A 21,416-nucleotide genomic window follows, 5' to 3' on the forward strand; every position below is an offset into this window, starting at 1 on the left:
TGATTTTTTGACATGCGGAAAGACAAAGATCAGCGTGTTTTTAATGATTTTTGTCCTTTTTTAAGTTGTACCAATAAAGACGAACATACGTTTTAAGGAGCTGTAATTTTCCTTGGTTTTTACAAAGATCAGCTGATGTTCGGCTCCTTGACTAACCTGAGACAATATTAGCCTGAAGCGGCCTTACTAGGAACATAATTGCCCCATGTAATAGGGCCAGAAGCTAGTTAGATAAATGGTGCTTCAATGGTGTAGTCGCTCTACACAGCACCCCTACACAGCACCATGTGTCCAGGAGAGCTGTGGTGATCATGCACGAACGATGAATTTTGGCAAAATTTTTCTAGAAAGAGGTTTAGCCACAAAACTAAGAGATGGTGATGGCATATGGATAGATTGCACGATTACACCAACTCTGTAACTATTGTAACTCTGATGGTGATCCACCCAATAATAAATAGGGTTTCTCTACTCAAGAAGCCCAAACTAAATGTCATGTTCCATAAAATTACATTCAGCCCCTGGGATCCCAATGGAATTTACAACATAATAAGTTCGCTCAAGCTAAGGCCATTTTTAGAAGAAGTCAAATTACTTATCCATATTAGAGATGAGTGAATGTCGAGCACACCCGGGTTTGTCTGATCCCAAGCATGCATCCAACTTCTCCAGCCACTGGTAATCAAATTCTGCACACTCCGGTCCAGACAAACCCAAGCATGCTTGACGTTTGCAAATCTCTTGTCAGTATGTTTTGGCAGTGTTGGAGGAAGCCCATGAATACATGGGAAGAACATTGGTTTCTACTCAAGACCCCAAGGTTGCAAAACACAACAGTGCAAGGAAGGAAGTAAATGGGCACCATACTTGACTATGATATTCATCGAGGGACATTATTTGGTCAGTAGTACATCCATAATAAATACCTGTTAGATGACCTCTGCAAACATTTCCAATCTAAAATCTTCCAATCTGGTGCAAATGTGTGCCATCTCCAAGATTGGATATCCATACCATACCTATATGAGCAGGACAGTTGTGAGATTGGACTGATCTGAATAATAAAGGTTGAAGATCACTGGTAGTTTTTAGTTTTCAAGCAGATGTCACTTTTAAACTTTGGAATTAGTAAGGAAAATTGAGAAGCCATGACTGAGAGGTGTTTCTCGTCTTTGATGGCAACTACACCCCAGTAGAAAAATCATGCACATTCTTAGCCTCAAAATCACAAACAGCTTTGGTTTACAGCTCAGTTTCTTCACATATCAGCAAAGACTGATTTATTGACTATGGTTGATGACTATGACTCATCATTATGTAAACCACATTTTTGTAGACTAAACCTTCTGGGAGATCTATCAAAGCTAGGCAATGAATGATAACTTCTTTCCAGTTAAGTAGAATTTTTGGCGATACCGCTTGATGGTGTTAGTGGAATAGAAAAAAAAATGCCATTGACCTGGTGGAGACTAATACCTCAAGATTGGACGTGAGAATCACTGATGTAACTTTCTCTTGAAAGTGAGCTTAACTACTTCGCTATGTAAGAGATGTGTAAGCCATAGTAATCTTCTAGTAGATGAAAAGAAGTTGGAATTTCTAGAGTCATCTCAGTGATTCTTGAAGGTCCTTAGGGTAACAGACCATTTACCTTGAGGGAGTTGACTTCCCAAGATTGGGTGTAAGAATCTTTTGGCCAGCCTATCCAACTTTCCATTGACTATAAAAGTAAGCTATAAGTAATCTTGCATCTCTTCCCATGCCCATACTTTCAATATTATATAGGGAGAACACATCACCTCTACAGTATATCTACATTCAGTTTAGAGTTCATGGGGTAGTTTCCAACATTGAATAGAGAAGGACCACCGATCACATTGACTGTTTTGGACCATATCACATGCTTTATTTCAGCAATCAAAATAATTAAAAACATCTCAAATTATTATACAATTACAAAACAGGTACAGATCCTTTGGTTTTTTTTTTTTCAGTTCAAACCCCATGGTATCACTGTCTAGTTTTGGTTTGGACAAAAGGATGGAAAGAAAAGGAGGAAGAATGAGAAGAGAAGGAGCAATGATGAAGACAAAGTGGACAAAGCAAAAGTGAGAATTACACCAACACAGACAGGACCTTATGACCTTGTGTTCACGGGAAAGGGGTTTAAAAGAGGCAATAAGATGGGAAGAAAATAGCACCTTAATTTAGGGAGGGTCAGGGGATAAATATGGAGAATAGATCCCTTCTATTGCTTAGCACCAAAAACTGAAGCTATTGTGGAGAAGACCATCAGAGAAGCAGTGAGACCTTAGCACCAAATGAATGGGACATAACAGTGAGGTAGTCTCAGGAAATAAAAAACACATTAATACTCTACATTGCTGACCCTTCGAAACACTGGAAGAACCATCAATATCAAAATATTTTGTGGGACCTTCAGTATGACAAGGATGAAGCTTAGCATGGAAGAGCAACTTCAAGAATGATGGAGAAGAAGTGAAAGAAAGGAGACACTCACACCCAGAGGACAAAACCCAAGTCTTTCATGATTCCAAAACACTCTCCACACACCTTCAATTTTATTTTTTCATATTTATTTTTTTTTGCCACCTGAACAAATGAAAAACAAAAAAACATTTTCTTTTTCTTAAAAAAGGTGCATTACATGAAATGATCTGGTTGACTCCTCTTCTACTTTAGGATCATCGATCCAACATTCTCATCATCTCAAATCCGGGGACAGTCATAATTTCCATTTCGTTTTTATTTTTTCCAAAGGAAAAAAGGACATCTTCAAGGTTCTGGAAAGGCCAATGTAAGCAGGGGCACAGATAATGGGAGAGGTGATAAATCTCCATCCCGTGAACACAACACACACGGGCGTGGTCTGTCCTTTGAGAGATGTTCTTCAAAGCATGACTATCTGTTTGTTTTTTCGTGTAATGCTTACGGAAACAAGAAAAGTTTTAGAGATGAGAGGAACAACAATTTCAAGTCCGCATGAGATATTCTCCTGTCCTGGTATTTGTGTTTTGTTTTTACACGAAGCAGACTGGTCCGATATCAATTCCGAATTCCTGGTCTGCAGCTCCAACATCCATGGGTGCAACATCAGTGATGGGCAGGCGTGATGTCTTTGATGTCTTGTATTCAATAACAGTCTTGCCCCATTGTCCTGTGTGTTGCTGTAGGAGAAATAAGGATCATTACTATATTGCTTTAGCTTATTGTCATTCTCAGTTTGTGTAACTTTGTGTAACACATGGTACTAATACAGTGCAAAGAGTCCTTACTACTACTGAGACGTATTTAGACATCTTTGACACCCAAGGTTCTTAATGTAGACTTTTACTTACCGTGCAACCATCCTCTGTGACACTGTATGTGAAGCGGCTGTTGCCCTCTGCTCTGATTTCAATTTCGTTGGAGCCTTGAAGGAGCATGGCCTTCTTCAGGTTGCCAGTTTCTTGGTCCATGTAAGCTACGCTGTTCTTGCAGTGGTAGGTGATGTTCTGAGAAGCTTCGGTGGCCATAAGGCGGAGGAAGGTAAGTTGGATGGCAACATCAGCTGGGTCAGATCCCTCGCTACCATAATCGAACTATGATTAAGAAAGACGATTAGGGTCGTATGACTGCTATTGACTTTGCCATTACATCACGACAGGTATTATGCGCCTGAGATCCATAATGAGGTCATAAAATTGTGTTATGTTCCTGATTACCTGGAATCCCTCACTCATGGTCTCTCCGAACCAGACATGCTTCTTTTCACGTGGGTTCTTGCTAGTGTACCAGTTCTTCTGTGGAATGGAGGATTGAGTAGGGTGCACGCAGGTCTCTCCAGTCTCCATGTTGCAGTAAACCTTGATGGCATCAAGAGTACAGCCTTGGTTGGGGTCAATCCAGTATTCACCTGTGTAAAAGGAGAGCAATACCAATATAAAGTTACATTCAACAAGGAGACCATGACAGCCATCAAGAGAAATATTTGTATCTAAGCTGCCAGTCTTACCGCTCTTCCAGTCAGAGTGGCACATCTTCAGGTCACGGCAAGTGCGGGCTGGGTTCTTTCTGGTACCCTCGGGACTGCGGATATTCTCAATCTGTTTGCTCAGGCTCTTGAGGGTGGTATCAACCTCCAGATCGCGGTCACGCATTACGTTGGCATCATCAGCACGGTAGTGTCTGTCAGATTTCTCTTGAGGAGGTTGGGGCATGAAGCTGAAGTCAAATCCGCCACTTGGTGGGCCAGGAGGACCTGGGGGACCGGGAGGTCCAGGGGGACCCTAAAATATAAGTCAAGAAAGTTTTTAGTCAAAGTAGAAAATAATATTAATTTTAATTGACTAGTTGATAAACTATAGAAATAAAGATACTTACAGCGGGACCAACATCACCAGTACGACCACGTGGACCAGGGGGACCAACGGGACCGGGCAGACCATTAGCACCATCTTTACCAGGGTTGCCAGAAGATCCAGGTGGACCCTACAATTTAAGCCACACAGTTGTTCATATGAATGTATACGTACCTTACCTATTTAATACCAACACAAAGTATATTTCCTGTACTGAAGGGGAAGACCAAAAAAATAATACTTACTCTTGGACCAGCGGGACCAGAAGCTCCAGATGGACCTTGTTCACCAGAATGACCCTGAAATAGAGATTATATAGAGTTATTTCTATATGGAACTCAAGTTTCAAGGATCAAGACCTAGAAAGGATTAGCTGTGAGAACTAATCTCCACAGTTAGATGTATCCTGTATTATTCACTGACCACTGGTACTTACAGGGGGACCTGGTGGTCCAGGAAGACCGTTGAATCCTCTGTGTCCCTTCATGCCTCTTTCTCCAGCCTCACCAGCCTCACCCTTGTCACCACGTGGGCCTTGAGGTCCCTATAATATAAACAAATTGGGGATCAGAAAAGTATATATTAGAAAAACTGGAATTAATTGCTGATGGAGAAAATAGGATTACTTACACCGGGGCCACGAGCACCAGCGGGACCAGCAGGGCCAGCAGGACCAGCGGGACCCTAAGAAGACAAAAATGGGAAGTTAAGGATGTATTAGCATCTTCAAAGCTGGATGACATATAATATTAAATATTCAGTTTAGTTAGTAGCACGTGCAACACTGTATGATAGAAAAACCCTGTTCTAGCACTTGAGTGGGCTCCTCAACATCTAGGTCATCTAGCACCTGCTATAGCTATGGCTATAATTATACAATAAGAGTAGAATTGCTTGACTTTTTGGGTTGATATCCATTCAAATCTACCTACTAGATTTTAACTGAATGGATCTATTGGTGTCTCCTTATGAAGCAGATTGGCTTTTGGGTCTGCTTAGGCCCCAGTGCCTTGCTGCACCTCCCACCTTAGCACCCTATATAACTAAGCCTAAACATCAGCCCAGTTTTAACTAGAATCTGTGCCCTAGTGTGAGAAAGATGTGTAAGACACATGACTTTATCCTGTTACTTTTAACATATATATATATATATATAGCCTACTTAAAAAATGGAGGCATTGTAGCTGACCAAGAACCAATAAACCTACACCTGTAGTCCATTATCAATACAGGTAGCAGTAGCTATATGGTAAAGTTTGGGAGTATAGAACCCAATAAGAGGCATACTTACAGTCTCACCACGATCGCCACTCTTTCCAGCAGGGCCAGCTGGGCCGGGAGCACCAGGGGCACCAGGAGCGCCAGGAGGACCAGCAGGTCCGGACTCACCACGATCACCCTATAAAGCAAGAAATTAAGAGAAAAGTTAGGGCACAATATTTATAATACAAACTCATTCAAACCAAACATTTCTATATTGGTGGTATTTACCTTGGGTCCAGCAGCACCATCACGACCAGGGGAACCTTCAGCACCAGGAGAGCCCTAAAATTAGAAAAGAGAAGATATATGAGGACCAGCTGACTGGTAGTGAATCTTAGAAATAATTTTGGTTCTTTGTGTTTTTTGGTATAACTATAACTAAGATGAAAAAAGTCTTCATTTGTCCAGGCTATGGATGCTACAAGGCCAAGTGTAGATTTCTTCCAACTGAAACTTATATCTATATTGAACAAATTAGATGGGGCTTTGAGAAAACCAGCTTGACTATGTGATAATACAGCACTGCCCACCTTTCCTGAATCTATATAGGTCTAGATGACTTGTGGGCAGTTGCAAATTCTGAATAGGAGGATAAATGGACAAGAAATAATGGATGATGTTGGTGGAGTATTTGGTCTTGAAATGCATAACTTTATTGATATTCTAGAACATTTACCTCACGACCGGGTTCACCAGGGGGTCCAGCTAAGCCTGGTGGGCCAGATGGACCTGGGGGACCACGTTCACCACTTGGACCACCTGGGCCTTGTTTGCCGGGTTCACCCTAAATGGTAAGATGGAAAAAAACATATTGTTGAGTCTCATTACATGGTTACCTGCAATGTGTAGGTATTTAGTAATGGTGTATGGTATTGGGGTTGAAGGCATGTATGTGTCATAGTAAATGAGGTTACAAGTACTCTATGAGAGAGTTAGAAATTGTACAATTGTCTCCCATTTCTAATAGAATGAATTATTTTGTAATTTACCATATGTAATTTGATCAACAACAAAGAGTATCACTTTCCATGTTGTGGCCTACCAAGACATGGTCATCTTTATGAACTAGTGAAGCTTTTTATTCTACTTTAATATTATACTCACAGTGGGTCCGGGAAGACCAGGGAAACCTCTTTCTCCTCTCTGTCCGGGAAGACCAACAGTACCACGGGTTCCAGCAATACCTTGAGGTCCGGGAGCTCCAGGGGCACCCTACAGAGTCACAATCATATGAGTTTTAGACATGTATATCTGATCAAAACCTCTGAAGGAAAAAGGGTTATTCTTTTCATACATTTTTATACATTATGGTCTTGTCCATGTGGACACTTTATAGAAGGGGATATTGTATAGTAAGTATATAAAAGATGGGCTTAAAGTCTTATAGTACATAGTAGTTAGGCCAATAGCATGTCATACATATTAGTTAGGCCTAAAACCGGTTGTACATAATAGTTAGGCCAAAAACTTGTCATACATAGTAGTTAGGCCTAAAACCGGTAGTACATCGTAGGTGGCCAATAGGCTGTCATACACAGTAGTTAGGCCTAAAACCGGTAGTATATAATAGTTGGGCCAAAAACCTGTCATACATAGTAGTTAGGCCTAAAACCGGTAATACATAGTAGTAAGGCCAATAGCCTGTCTTACATAGTAGTTAGGCCTTAAACCGGTAGTAGATAATAGTTAGGCCAAAAGCCATATCGAACTTAGTAGTTAGGCCAAAAGCCTGAAATACCTTGTATTTAGATCATAAGCCATATCGTACATAGTAGTTAGGCCAAAAGCCTGTAGTACATATCAGTTAGGGTAAAATCCTTAGAATACATAGTAGTTAGTTTAAATGCTTTATGTTACATATTAGTTAGAACTAAAGCCGGCAACACTTTCTTTACAGCCTTTATAATGTCTTCAATTTTTGTTACATGAGGGCTATATGTATAATGTGTAGGATACTTACAGCTGGGCCATCGCTACCAGGAGAACCTTTCTCACCGGAAGGTCCGGGAGGTCCAGCAGCTCCAGGTTCACCAGGACGTCCAGCAGGGCCAGTCTCACCACGAGGTCCTTTTTGTCCTTCCTTTCCAGATGGGCCAGATGGGCCGGGAGGTCCAGCATTTCCCTTAAGATGAAGAAGATAAAGTATGTTAAAGTATGTCCCACTATTGCTATAGTATACAATGTATGTATAGCAATGTCCATGTCTATGTGTGGTTATTATATGTGGGTAAAGCCCTGACCAAGCGTACTTACAGATGGGCCAGGGGGTCCAACACGTCCAGCAGCACCAGGGAAACCAGTTGCACCCTACAAAATGGAATATATAAGATAACTTGTTTTAAACAAATAACTAATGGCCCAAAAATATTAAGGGCTTTTTTTTTTAATCAAGATTTATCAATGGATCTTCTAATACTTACAGGGGGACCAGCAGCACCACGGGCACCTTTGGGACCAGGAGCACCAATTGCACCCTAAAATGAAAGAAAAGAAGACATATTGGCATACATTTATAGATATTTAGAGTAATAAAATGTAACTTATAGGTCATATAGTTTGCAACTTACAGCAGGGCCAGGAGCACCAGTGGGACCAGCAGGGCCTGGGGCACCAGCATCACCTTTAGGACCAGTATCACCTGTTTCACCCTTGGCACCAGGTTGACCATCAGCACCCTAAAGAATTAGAAGTATAGGTAAGTAGGAGTAGTAACTTGGTTATATCTATATCCCTATGGCTGCCACTTGAATGGAATGGATGTGGAAGTCCTGACTACTAACATGGGGTTTGCTAAATATAAAATCAATTTACATTAAAGGTCTCAATTTAAGGATGTAATAATTGGGCGTTGTCAAATAGCAAATAATGTAAAGAATTATGGTAAATACTGCCAGTGATATGAGAACATCAAATGAATTGGTTTGTATGAATTTACAGATCTTCAGGATATCTATGTTCATCCTGATGGACTTAAGGGAAGTTTACCAATGGATGAAGTAGAGAAGTTTGACGGCTCTTTGTAAAAGATTCAACTGGACATTGCAAAAGAACATCTTCCTAGGTCAATGAGGTAACAATGATAATACCTTAATGTGAGCAAGAGTAAATAAATAATTTTCAGATACTCACAGGAGGACCAGCGAATCCAGCAGGGCCAGAAGGACCGGGCTCACCACGCTCACCCTATAGGAGAATAATTAGACCATTGTCATAAGGCATTACATGATCAATCCCGAAGATGGTATTGGTCAACTTAATTGTATGCCTGATACTTACGGGAGCACCACGGGCACCAGTGGGGCCAGCAGGGCCAGCGGGACCAGCTTCACCCTATGGAGAAGAATGATTGGTTATTATCATTTTATTATGTGCAAATTTTGGCCAAATAATTTTTTGCATACAGGCTAGGAACCATCTTTCTGATGCGTTAGTGTAACACCTACTCCCTGGGAGGAGTCATTTAGCTACCTAGGTATAATTCACTTACTTTGTCACCAGGAGCACCAGATGGGCCGGGTGGACCAATTGGGCCAGTCAGACCTCTTACTCCATCTTTACCAGGGGCACCATCAGCTCCTTTAGGTCCAGCATCACCCTAGAAAATGTAGAAGTAGAGACTTGAGAATTAGGAAATAAAATATTATATTAAAAATTATAGTAGGAGATGAAGTTGAGGATCATGGATACAGGAGATGGAATAGAGGAAGGAACAGGTGGATGAAGATCAATAAATACATGTTAAAATTTACTGTAGTAATTGAACCATGGATTGGCACTTACTCTGTCACCCTTAGCACCAGGCAGTCCACCAGCACCACGCTCACCGGGCATTCCTTGAAGACCAGCGGGTCCTTGGCCACCAGGGGCACCTGGAGCACCAGCTTCACCCTATAATAAGAAAAAGATAAAAAATAAAGAACTAAATTGAGCATTCGTCAACATGATGGCTTATCAAAACCTAATATATCTGCCAACTGCCTATATGTCTGAACTGCCTATATCTGCCAACATATAATGGTTCTCTAATGGTCCATACAAAATATCAGGATTTTTTAAAATGTATAGCTTCATTGAAATTTCATCCCATTTTATGTTTGCAAATTTTTACCCAATTTGCATCAATGTTCTAAATAGTCAACATTGACTCTTGTATCAGTATTTAATCTAGACCCCCAATCTACTAAACTAGATCTCCAATCTACTACTGAAGACTAGGCCTTTGAAAGCCCCCCCCCTCAATTTGTGGTCATGAGAAAGTAAACTCACCTTAGCACCATCGCTACCAGGAGCACCATTAGAACCACGGGCTCCCTGGGGGCCAGGAGGACCTTGGGCACCACGTTCACCAGGGAAACCTCTTTCACCCTAGAGGAGATACAAGTAGTAACCACAACATAATCAGATTTACCAATCAGGCCATCATGACTGAAATACTAACAGGGTACTTATCACTGTTAATTTTTTTAGTCTATGTTACAGGTGTAGTCTCTTACTTGAAAAGTGAAAACTATAAATTGTCATGCTAACTAAACCAGAGTCACCCATGAAACATTGTGAGAATAATTGAGAATTGGGCCTCTTCAATGAGAATTAGTGCCCCCTTCCCCCCTGCAAATCCTAATATTATAAAATATCCTCTGTATTACCAGAACATGTAAGTTCTTCATAAGAAAAAAGAATTGCTTATTGGTAGTCGAATACAGCATCCAACTACCTCTATGCAATGACCAAGTATCTGACTGTTTGACATTACTAAGTTAATGATTGGTGGTTTGTACAAAATACTTACTCTTGGACCACCGGGACCGGGAGGGCCAACATCTCCAGGAACACCCTATAATAAGAAAAGATCAATGTTACTATGCACTAGAAGATGACATATTGTTGGCTAAATGATGCAGATGACCCCATTATGGATAGCCAAATTAACGACAACATTTCATCTATCCTCACCTGTTCACCGGGTTTGCCACTCTCACCAGGAGCACCAGGAGATCCGGGAAGACCCTACAAAATTTGAAATATTGTTAAGATTGACATTCAACAGTTAAATGTGTTGTACAGCATAATTGCCAAAACATGAATGTTAATTTTCTGGGTTAGTGCTACTACTATGTGGGTGGATGGTACAGTCATTATATCATGACTACTGAAGGTGGTCAAGATATGGATACCATCCACCACAAAGGAGATTTAAGGAAGTTAAGCTTGGTATGCTCAGATGTAAGACTAAGATGGGTATAGATCCCAGACCTGGAAATTAAAGACACCTAGCAGCTATGACCTATATAAAACAACTTACTTGGAATCCAGGACCACCAGCGGGACCTTGTTCACCTCTCTCACCAGCGGGACCCTACAAAAGAACAGAAGTGTTGGTTACATCTACTTGAAAACCAAAAGTCAAGGAATAGTAGTTAAGTGAGCCCTGGTGAGAGATGATAATACTTACAGCAGGGCCAGGGGGACCTTGAGCACCAGCTTCACCATCTTTGCCAGGGAGACCCTGAAAGAGGAAGGGGGAATTATTAGGAGTATAGGCTTAATCAGGACTATCAACCTGCTCTTCAGTTAGTGGCTTTGCAAAGTTGGACTGATCCCTAAGTTATGCTATTGAAGTAGTGAGTAGCAAGCTAGTGACTTGCAATATCTACAGATCCTCAAGAATGACTAGAGCTTGGGATTGGGATAGTAAGATGGAGATTCCATTGTATTAGCAGCTTCCTATTATAGATCTGATATACTGTATGATCTGAATCTTGGAAATTAAGCTCCATTTCTTGCCTATTGACTAAGCCTGGGTGTAGGATAACTTCAGGGTTGTCAATGAGATACTTACAACTGCACCAGGGGGACCAGCAACTCCTCTCTCTCCAGGCTTTCCGGGCTCACCCTATGGAAGTAATAAGAAAATGTTAAGCACATTAGACAAGGCAGTCAGAATTGTGGAGAAATGCAATAAAATGTAAAAAAAATTAGAAGTCACTTACAGCAGCGCCTTTAGGACCGGGGAATCCCATAACACCAGATTGGCCTCTAGCACCAGGTGGGCCAGGAGGTCCAGGGCGGCCATCTTGACCAGGGGCACCCTGTGTAGAATAGAACCCAAGGTTAGAATACAATTAAATATAACTAGGGTAGGTAAAATTATGGACGGCAAGGAGGACAACTTACAGCGGGACCAGTCTTGCCATCAGGACCAGGGCTACCAGGGCTACCAGTCAGACCCTAAAAAGTTCAAACAGAAAGAAATAAGTTTAAATCATATTTAACTGTGAAACTAAGACCCATAAGTATTCTTTCTTAATATTCTATATTTTTTTGGTTATGTCCTGGTATAATCTCTCACCTTAGCACCGGGAAGACCAGGCTCACCAGGGCGACCACTCTCACCAGGAGATCCTTTGGGACCAGCAGCGCCAACGGGACCACGTTCACCAGGGGGACCCTAGGTTAGAGCAAGAACAAATATTTAAATATATAAAAGAAAAGCCATGATATGGGGGAGGCCATACCAACCCCAGTAGTAGAGTATCATGTATGCAAACCATATTTATAACCAGATCTGTCTACCCAATTCATAGTATACAATTATAGAATGTGTAGTAGTCAACTGAGGTATTATCTTCCCCACTATGTAGAACATTTAATGAAACTAAAATTGAAAAAAAAATCACAAAATGTCAACTTAAGTTGTCCATGGAGTAAGTCTCACCTTAGGTCCACCAGCACCATCAGCACCAGGGAAACCACGGCTACCAGGGGCACCCTATGAAGAAAAGACATTTGGTTAAACAAGAAGACAAAAAGGGTCTTATGGTAGGCCCATTTCTCACAATCCAGGGCCCAAGATTCAACAACACGTCAGGCCAGTTATTATGCGCTCCTATGAAATCATAAAGTAGGGTTGAGAAAATGGCCATCACCCTATGTTGTATGGTAAATGGAAATAATCAGAACTATTAAAAGAGTATAAGAAACAATTTATATATCTAGAGCCAAAGAAAGAACATGTAATTTATAAGGCAATAATATTAGGATAGTTAGGTGATGAATTCAGGTTTGCATGTGTTATCATTCTAGACAGAATAAGGAACAGGATTTGAGATCCATGTTACTGATCTAATATGAAGGCCGCCATTTTGTGGGCCGGATCAAAAAGAGAGCTAATTAGTTTGACAGGAAGTAGTGACATCACTAAATTACTTAAATTATGTCACTTTTATCATTCAGTACTTTCTATTGGTTTGACCCCAGCTTTAGGCTACAGCTCTTAATATAGTACTATCTCTGGACTGGGAATTGTTCACTGATCTTCCATATTGAGACTATAGATTATGGAATTCTTTACTGGTGCAGGTGATTTTTGCCATATGCCCTGAATTCATGACAATATCAAGGGCCAACCTATACGTTTATGGGATGAAATGTGACCATTTCTTATAATTTCTTACCACATGTATGTACCTATATGGAGAAATTTAATGTCATATTCTGATCTTTTCGTGGGCCCTACATACTACAAAGAATCTATGATGAAGAACCATGAAGCTAGAAGAAAGACGGTGAAAAATTGGTCATCTTGCAGACTTCCGGCAAGGTGGTAGAAATTGGTATGAAAGACTTTTTGGGTTACTTACACGTTCACCAGCAGGTCCGGGAGGTCCAGAAGGTCCGGATTCACCACGGGATCCTCTCTTTCCTTCTTCACCAGGGGGGCCAGGGGGTCCTTGAACACCAGCGGGACCCTGAGGAAAATTATAAGAGTGAGTATTTTGCTTCCACTATGATCAGATCGGTTAAGATTAAAGGTGAATATCAAGAAGATACTTACAGGTTCTCCTTTGCCACCGGGCTCACCCTTGTTTCCAGGGGCACCAGGTTCGCCCTAGAATAGAGATAATATAATATATTAATTGATATATAACCAAATTATCCAAGACTATACACTAGACAGGACTTAAGGTTATATCTATAGGTTATATCTATAGTTAGCCTATAGTAAGTCTATATGCAATCAAATTTATTTTTTAAGTGTTCAGGTTTACTATTACATTTCAGAAGGCCAAAAATAATGTGATAAATTTTTAGGGTCATACTTACATTGTTACCTTTGGGACCAGGAGCACCGCCAGGGCCCTGAGGTCCGGGAGCACCACGGGCACCAGGGAAACCGGGAGCGCCAGCAATACCAGGAGCACCCTATATTAACAAAAGATACATAGCTTATTATTGAGAGCAAGAATGTATTTGGAAGATTTCAGTAAGAAAGTGATGAGTGGACAGGTGGGTTCAGGAGGACAGCGGTTAAACAGGAAAAGAGAGAGATCATCTTGGATACTTACAGTGGCACCCTTGGCACCAGGTTGACCATCAGTACCAGGGTTTCCCTAAAATAAAGAAGATATTAGTCAATGGTGTTGCCCAGATAATGATTCCAGAGTCTTGAGTTTGAAGATGGCAATGACACTTACAGAAGGACCAGGAGAACCAGCAGCGCCAGGGGCACCAGGCTCACCACGAGCACCTTGGGGACCATCAGGACCACGGGATCCTTGGGGACCAGCATCACCCTGTGGGTTAAAGAACATGGGTCACTGTGTGGCATAAATTGTATCACCTAGCCTTCTAAGATGGAGAATTTGTGACCAGGAGTTAGTCTTGTTTGCACATAATGAACATAAGTATTAGTGGCTATGGAGAACACTACTTATCTTAAATTCGGGATGCATACTATTTAGTATCTACGACTACTTCCTAAAAATCTGAGAATATTGTAGTGTTATCTGCAGGTGTATGAAGTCTTACCTTGGGACCAACACCACCAGGGAATCCGGAAGGTCCACTTGGGCCAGTGGGGCCCTAAAGTAATAGAAAATAAAATTGGTCAGTCACAGATGAAGACATTTTCTCCCATCTCAAGTGCTGAAGGTTCTCAATAGCGATGACTACTGAGGCCTAGTCCAGTACCAGGATAGGTGCATGCGTTTTCTTAAGCTTTAATGAAATTTGTAAAAATTAAGACTAAGACTTTTTTTCTAAAAATCCAGGACTACTTACAGGGGGACCAGCAGCACCAGGAGCACCATCGTTACCACGAGCACCCTGCAGAGGAGAAGCAAATAGTTACCATTAATACCTCTTAGGCGATTCTTCAGGAAGATATCAGGGTATTGTAGATGAAGACCTAATATACTTACAGCAGGGCCAGAGGCTCCAGGACGACCTCTCTCACCAGGGAGACCACGGGGACCCTAAATGAGAAGAAAATGTTAAAATCCAATGATGAATGATATCACAAATTGCCCACATATTCAACACTACAAAGACAACCTGATGGTACCTTGGTTTATAAAAATACTCTTTATCCTTAGTGGATTTTGGGGTCTAGTGATCCACCATGACTATTGGCCTACTCACTTGCCTATTGCTTGTATTCTTTCCGTAGATATAAGGGAATTATATATCCTCCTTATTATTATATTATGTAAGGCTAAAGGGAATTATATCATGAATATATGCTAGTAATATATAGTCATTTATATTGTTGACCCAAATTTGGGTTGGGGTTACCATAATCTTGTCCCTAATTCTGATCATTAACCTCCCTATTTCCAAAACTTCTACTTACCACTTGTCCGGGAGCGCCATTCTCACCAGGGGCACCAGGTTCTCCCTAAAACAGATAAAGAATAGCAAATGTAGACCACCATATACATGATCTTGGTCACTCAGCCCTCGCCCATGATGGTGTACAAACCCAAACCTACCTTGGGACCAGCAGGACCAGTATCACCCTTGGCACCATCAAGACCATTGAAACCCTATGTATGGAAAAGAAGAATGGTATGAGATCTTGTACAATTTTGGACGGATGACTAGACATAGGGTTAATGTTTTGCTGCTGAACTCACTCTGTGTCCCTTCATTCCTGGAAGACCAGCAGTTCCTGGAAGACCGCGAGCACCCTAAAATGCAAGAAGGAGAATATTAGATAAAGAAGAAGAATTGCAACAACTGACTATAGGAGGACTACAAAAAAATCCTGATATGGCTTAAAGGTGTGTTCATCAGCACCAAATAATGGAAATCTTGTGGAGTTATGAGTGAATATATCTCAGATGGTAGAACTTGCACACACCATCTTGTAACCTCTACTCCAGAGCCTTAAATTTCTATATCTGAATCCTTAATGTGGATTAGGAATTATCTTACCTGTGGGCCTGGGGGTCCACGTTCACCTGGGCGGCCTGGTTTGCCAGCTTCACCCTATTGGAAAAACAAGACAAGATATTGACTGAGGAACATCACTGCCAGTGGATAACACGTCTTGCTCTTTGACATGTGTATGTAATACTCCTGAACTAGACTACATCGTAAATGCTAACCAGTGAGGCCTACATAAAAATGCTGATGTTAAGAAAGTGCCAGGCAAAGGCTACCCTTGTGCCAGCATGCCAAGCAGCTGAAGACTCTGTTGGCCAATGTCTACCTAATAACTGGTTCTTCAAGCGGTTTAAGGCCTACATGAAGCATGTTCTGCTCACAAACGTCTACTCTATATTATGTGAGGCTATAGGAGAACCCAGTCTTGGTTAGGCTGCCTCTAAAATATAATATGCCCTCTCTGTTTGGCATTAAATACTTACATCTTCACCGTTCTTTCCTGGGGGTCCTGGGGGTCCACGTGGTCCCATAGCACCCTAAAAAAGATATATTGTTAAGATAAACACATTGGGTAAAACTATTAGTGGCATAGTATGGTGTACAAAAAAGCTTATGTGTCCTATATTTAGACCCATATCCAGTGCCAATCCCATGGTCGTCTACAAGTATAGTAGTCCACCTATTACATTGTTCTTGGTTTTCTACACTGTGTAGCAGGGACTGTATGCCAGATTGCTCTTCATTCCAACAAAGGCTATATCAATACAGATGAAATCAAACGTACAAGCAGGGGTATCAAGGGATTTGTATTGCTCAATAAGCATTGACATTGGTGGGACTAGACCCTTAATGAAGCCTAAACAGTAAATTGGCCACCTGCTTGGTGCCATATTTCATACATTTTTTAACAAAATATGTTAAGGGGCTTTTGGGGTCTGTAGCCATTTTGTTACTTTCATCTTCCCTATGTCACCACCCCCATAGATACAGGAGCAGCAAGTACTAGGTCTTGGTCTTTCAGCAATGTCTGAGGCCTACTGTATGGAGGATATAACTGGAATAGGCCTAATCCACTTTCTCCAACCCATTTTACAGGTTTTCTTTCCGAAATTTAGTGCCAAGTTTTAAGGATGAAAAGATACTTACAGCGGCACCAGGTTCACCGGGTTCACCAGGGGGTCCTTGGAAACCTTGGGGTCCCTGTAGAAGTAGAAGTTGGGCAAGGTTAGATAATTAAGAACACTATATGTCCTGCTCAAGAGGATTGGTGGCATGAGGACTACTAGCACTGTATTAGCACAAAGCTGAAGATACTTACAGGGGAGCCAGCAGGGCCTGGGGGACCGCGAGGACCCATTGGACCCTAAAGAAAGAGAAAGAGAAGTCAAGTTTAGTTAAGATCTTCTAAAATCCTAAAACATCCAATAAATGTACATAACACTAAAGCTACCTATACTAGATATACTACAGAGTGACCATAGTATTTCTTTATTTCATAAGTATCATATCTCACCACCAACTATGAAATGGAAAACAAGTGGTTCCTTACCATTGGGCCGGGCATGGAGACACCAGCAGATTTCTCATCATAACCATAAGACATTTGAGGAGCAAAGTTCTGTAGGTGGGAAAAAAAGATGCCATGGTTAGACCTAAACACTGGATTACAAAAATGATGGTGAAACCTGTAAAATCAGGTGGAACACTTACTCCGCCAAGGCCAGGTGGACCAGGGGGGCCTGGGGGTCCAGGAAGTCCAGGTTGTCCGGGAATGCCATCTCTGCCAGGTGGGCCAGGTATTCCCTTTGGAGAAAGAAGTGTCCAATTATTAAAGGTGTATTCTGAAAATATTATAATAATTCCCTATGATCTGTGAGTGAAGGGACGGCAAAGCTGATCCATTGAAGTAAATAGGGCTGGTTGCAGTTCCCTGTCGGGCCAGGTGGCTGGGGGGCGCTGCTGTGTAGGCCAGAACAGTCAAGGCGCCGAAGTGCTGCCCTCTATGTTCTAAAGTGATCACATATCCTAACACTGTGAGTCAGAAACCCTTAAGATATCACACAGCGAAATTTCCTACACATCGCCGCCTCGAAGCAACGACTGATATTTATTGTCCCATAAAGTCTGGAATGTCTTAGGGTACAAGTCTGGACAGAATGAAGCAATTGATAGCAATTCTGAGCCGTAAGCTTGGATTTTCTTAGCAGAATTAAGACTCTCTAAGGGCAAAGATGAGATTCCGGCAGGTAAGGACCTGCTTAAAGGGTAAGGCTCCTCAGCTTTGACAGGGAGGTCATCAGTCTATTACGCAGGTCACTTGTGTATAGGAGGAGGTGGGGGGGGCTACCGGGATATCTGAGGCCTAAACTGTGACACTTACCCTCTCGCCTTGTGGGCCGGTCTCTCCCTTAGGGCCCTAAGTGAGAAAAAAGGATATAAAGATGAGGAAAAAGATGCGAGTTGAGATCCTAAAGAGGGAATGTATGAAGAAAAGGATGAGATTAGATGTTCTATAAAACTTGACTCACCTCAACTTGAGATTCAGGGACTGTCGGATAGAAAGAGAAGGGGTTTTATTACTATTGATAACTATATGAACATGTATGATATTATATGGTTATTATACTGATTTTGAATCTATTGGATGTTTATGCAATTTTTACAAGTTGTGGCTTTCCAGCTGTTGGAAAACTACAACTCCCTGCATGCCCGGACAGCCGTTGGCTGTCCGGGCATGCTGGGAGTTGTGGTTTCTTAACAGTTGGAGACTACTGGCTTATATTAACAACTATATACTGAGATATTGAGTTGGTTTCCTTCATTGCTTACAGTCAGAGTCGGGGCACACTGGACAGCATTCTCCGAATGGGATTTCAGGGTTTGCGCAGGAGATGTCTTCACAGATCACTTCATCGCAAAGGACGTTTCCGTTGTCGCATACGCAGATCTGGCAGGGTTCAGGTTTCCATACGTCTCTGTCATTATACCTAGTACCTTCATAGGTGCATTGAGAATAGTTGGCTGCAAAGACAGAACAGCAAGGGTTACTTAAATCCACACTGGGATCAGCGCTGGAAGTACAGAACTGGGTAGTGCAATCTAATATCAGTATGGAATCCCACCTGAGCAGGAGACGCCGCACCTACCCCTTACGCTAACCTGCAAGGGCTATGTGCAATGGGTTAAAGTGCAAGGGGGGGGGGGGGACGCAGCTGGATTTTATTCAGAAACATCTGGTTTAAAAGTAAGAAACAGGAGAAAAAAAACGCGCATCATCTGGTTCGCATCAAGTAGGCTCAGTGACAGAGGCGGACGCTGCCAAAAATAATGCGGGTGGGAGGAGGAAGGAGAACAAAATATTTGGAAGGGATCCGTGTTTTCCAGGCCAGGGTCTCTTCCAAACCAATGTGCATCATAACTGCTCGTGATCCATGAGGGACAAAAGAGGGGGAATAATGTAGCTTGGAGGACTGAGGGAGAAGAAGGAGGAGGAATAATGGAATCTGAGAAGGTGAAAATGTTCTGGGTGGGAGTGGAGGCTGGTGGAGAGATCCTGTGCTGGAGGCGGAACTGGTGGCCTGCCTGCAGATGGGGATGTACAGGACCAGGCACGTTCAGGTACAAGTGGAATGTTAATGGGGGGCAGAGAAGATCATCTCACAAGAACAGAAGTGACAGATATACATATACTGCCTCAAGCTACAAGAAACATCCCAAGATTAAAATATATATATATATATATATATATATATATATATATAATAAATTCTATTGCGAAATAGAAATTTTATTCAATACAAAAGGACATGTAATAATGTCAAAGCATCCATGCAGGTGTTAAACAATAGTTGCAAAACTTTTTTTTTTTTTTGCACCACACCCATTAATGCCCTTGCTATACATCCAATTGCCACTAGGTGTCAGCGATTCAACGCTGGCATCTAATACTAATAAAAGTCCAAAAGTATTGTCATTAAAAAAATTAGTCTCCATATGTTAATCCGTTTTAAAATTTCAATATGGTAAATTATGATGAATAAAAGAAATTGTAATCGTAGTAACCAATGGACACTTGTAGTCAAGAGTAAGGTAACACAATAGATTTTGCATCTGGCCTGCAATTTCTAGAGCTGCCACCAGGTGTCAGCAAAGTAGCAGCTTGGACCAGTATGTTAAGTTAGCATCCTGATGCTGGAGTTCTAAAGTTATGTCTAGACTTTTACATACTGGAATCTGTTCACATTCCCAGATGAATCACTCCTTACCATGTTTTATTATCCAGAACCCCCCTTCCTCCCCACCCTCCAACTACCTGATGAGTTTACCAGAAAGTAATGAAAACCACATGCAACCTTCTACTTTCTAAAGTCCAATTTCCAAGCACAGCACTCAAGGAAATCATGAGATAATATGTTTTTACTAAAAACAATGCATGAAATCACACAGGAAAAGAGAATAAAGAAGAATCCCACCCCTCAGTTTACAGTGGTCCATCACCATCACAGACCCCAATATACATTTAACCCATAAACTACATACATGCATGAAATACAATTTCAATATACAGTAACAATCCACTATTGCATCTACAAGCAATACTATGCAACCTGCAGCTCTGCATGAAGTGCAGAACTACAACTCCCAGCATTGCAACAGGTTGCAGCATTGTTTCATATAGGAAGTATACATTTTATCCTGGGCAATGCAGGTGACCACCCCAGACCTGGGGACATAACAGGAGTTGCACTCACCATCATCTTCTCCTTGACATTTTGCTGCTAGGATTGTTGCTGCTATTACTAGCAGTAATCTTGTATCCACAAAGCTGAACATGTCTAGTTTTTAGACATGTAGACTCTCTGTGGTCCTGTCTAGATCTTCTTAGTTCCTAGTCATACAGGGGTAGGTTTAGTGGTATATCTCCAGTGCAGACCCCAGCAGAAACTTCCTACTGTGTCCCAGCTGGACAGGGTCCCCTTTTATATCTATCCTCCACTTAGAGAGGTGGGGTCCTGGGATCTTGCACTCTCTATCCTTTTTTTAAGGTTGGAACATTGGTCCAGCCCTTTAACCAATACCAATCTCATACACAGACTCCTAAGGAAAAAAAAGAGAGACTTCAAACAAAGGCAGCTCCTCCCTGTACAGAAGGCTGAGGAGTCTTATTCTAACTTTGTCTTTCTTAGCGCAGACAAGATACTTTGTTTTTCACATTGAACTTAAAATTTGGGGGTTCCTAAACCTGCAAAGTGACTAGATGGGCTTCCTAGCAGGGGTATCAACCTGCTGTGACCCCACCAAAGAGTCCCCAACTTTTTTTTCATAGTCAATTCTTGTCTTTGCATTGGTAACGTGGACGTTTATTCGCAGCAGAGCTGAGTTTGTTGGATGTAACAGAGCTGAGCTGGCATAGACGTTTGCATTTTTATATAGTATTGCACATTCATTTTGTTAAGAAAAGAAGTGGATTGACAAACGGCTTTGCTTTACTGGCAAATATGGAACTTATAGTATAATTTCCATTGAATATGGAGGTATATTATAAGCAAAAAGTGATTTATCTTTCATCCATCTGTTAATCTCATATACAAATAATATATAAATATTATAAATGTAATATATATA

The 21,416-nt window shown here is 41.5% G+C and overlaps 1 protein-coding gene across 1 annotated transcript; it reads right to left on the reverse strand.

The window, feature by feature from the left end:
• Window positions 1-1,877: 1,877 nt before the first annotated feature.
• On the reverse strand, window positions 1,878-20,787 carry COL1A1 (collagen type I alpha 1 chain). Its single transcript, XM_069953943.1, has 51 exons — window positions 20,543-20,787; window positions 18,621-18,812; window positions 18,320-18,339; window positions 18,172-18,207; window positions 17,502-17,594; window positions 17,341-17,409; window positions 17,110-17,154; window positions 16,938-16,991; window positions 16,274-16,327; window positions 15,840-15,893; window positions 15,539-15,592; window positions 15,395-15,448; window positions 15,256-15,300; window positions 14,825-14,878; window positions 14,685-14,729; window positions 14,433-14,486; window positions 14,099-14,197; window positions 13,970-14,014; window positions 13,728-13,826; window positions 13,459-13,512; window positions 13,265-13,372; window positions 12,340-12,393; window positions 11,974-12,072; window positions 11,799-11,852; window positions 11,615-11,713; window positions 11,464-11,517; window positions 11,077-11,130; window positions 10,927-10,980; window positions 10,578-10,631; window positions 10,414-10,458; window positions 9,891-9,989; window positions 9,405-9,512; window positions 9,112-9,219; window positions 8,901-8,954; window positions 8,754-8,807; window positions 8,192-8,299; window positions 8,045-8,098; window positions 7,878-7,931; window positions 7,585-7,746; window positions 6,729-6,836; window positions 6,301-6,408; window positions 5,853-5,906; window positions 5,653-5,760; window positions 4,992-5,045; window positions 4,798-4,905; window positions 4,607-4,660; window positions 4,384-4,491; window positions 4,016-4,289; window positions 3,726-3,916; window positions 3,360-3,602; window positions 1,878-3,188 (listed from the first exon to the last, which is right to left on the reverse strand). Exons 1-51 carry the CDS (start codon window positions 20,622-20,624, stop codon window positions 3,042-3,044), a joined length of 4,335 nt encoding a protein of 1,444 aa, XP_069810044.1. The 5' UTR covers window positions 20,625-20,787; the 3' UTR covers window positions 1,878-3,041.
• Between the last annotated feature and the right edge of the window lie 629 nt (window positions 20,788-21,416).

This window comes from Dendropsophus ebraccatus, chromosome 14, assembly GCF_027789765.1.
Source record: "Dendropsophus ebraccatus isolate aDenEbr1 chromosome 14, aDenEbr1.pat, whole genome shotgun sequence".
Classification (NCBI taxonomy): domain Eukaryota; kingdom Metazoa; phylum Chordata; class Amphibia; order Anura; family Hylidae; genus Dendropsophus; species Dendropsophus ebraccatus.

What these genes read in the sequence shown, in the direction of transcription:
- COL1A1 (XM_069953943.1), bottom strand. Translation starts at nt 20,624, where the DNA reads ATGTTCAGCTTTGTGGATACAAGATTACTGCTAGTAATAGCAGCAACA. An exon ending in ATGGCGCTCCCGGACAAGTG is followed by an intron (nt 14,879 to 15,255) that starts GTAAGTAGAAGT and finishes CTTCTCATTTAG; the next exon opens with GGTCCCCGTGGTCTCCCTGG. An exon ending in TTGGACCCCCTGGCCCATCT is followed by an intron (nt 7,747 to 7,877) that starts GTAAGTACGCTT and finishes CTTCATCTTAAG; the next exon opens with GGAAATGCTGGACCTCCCGG.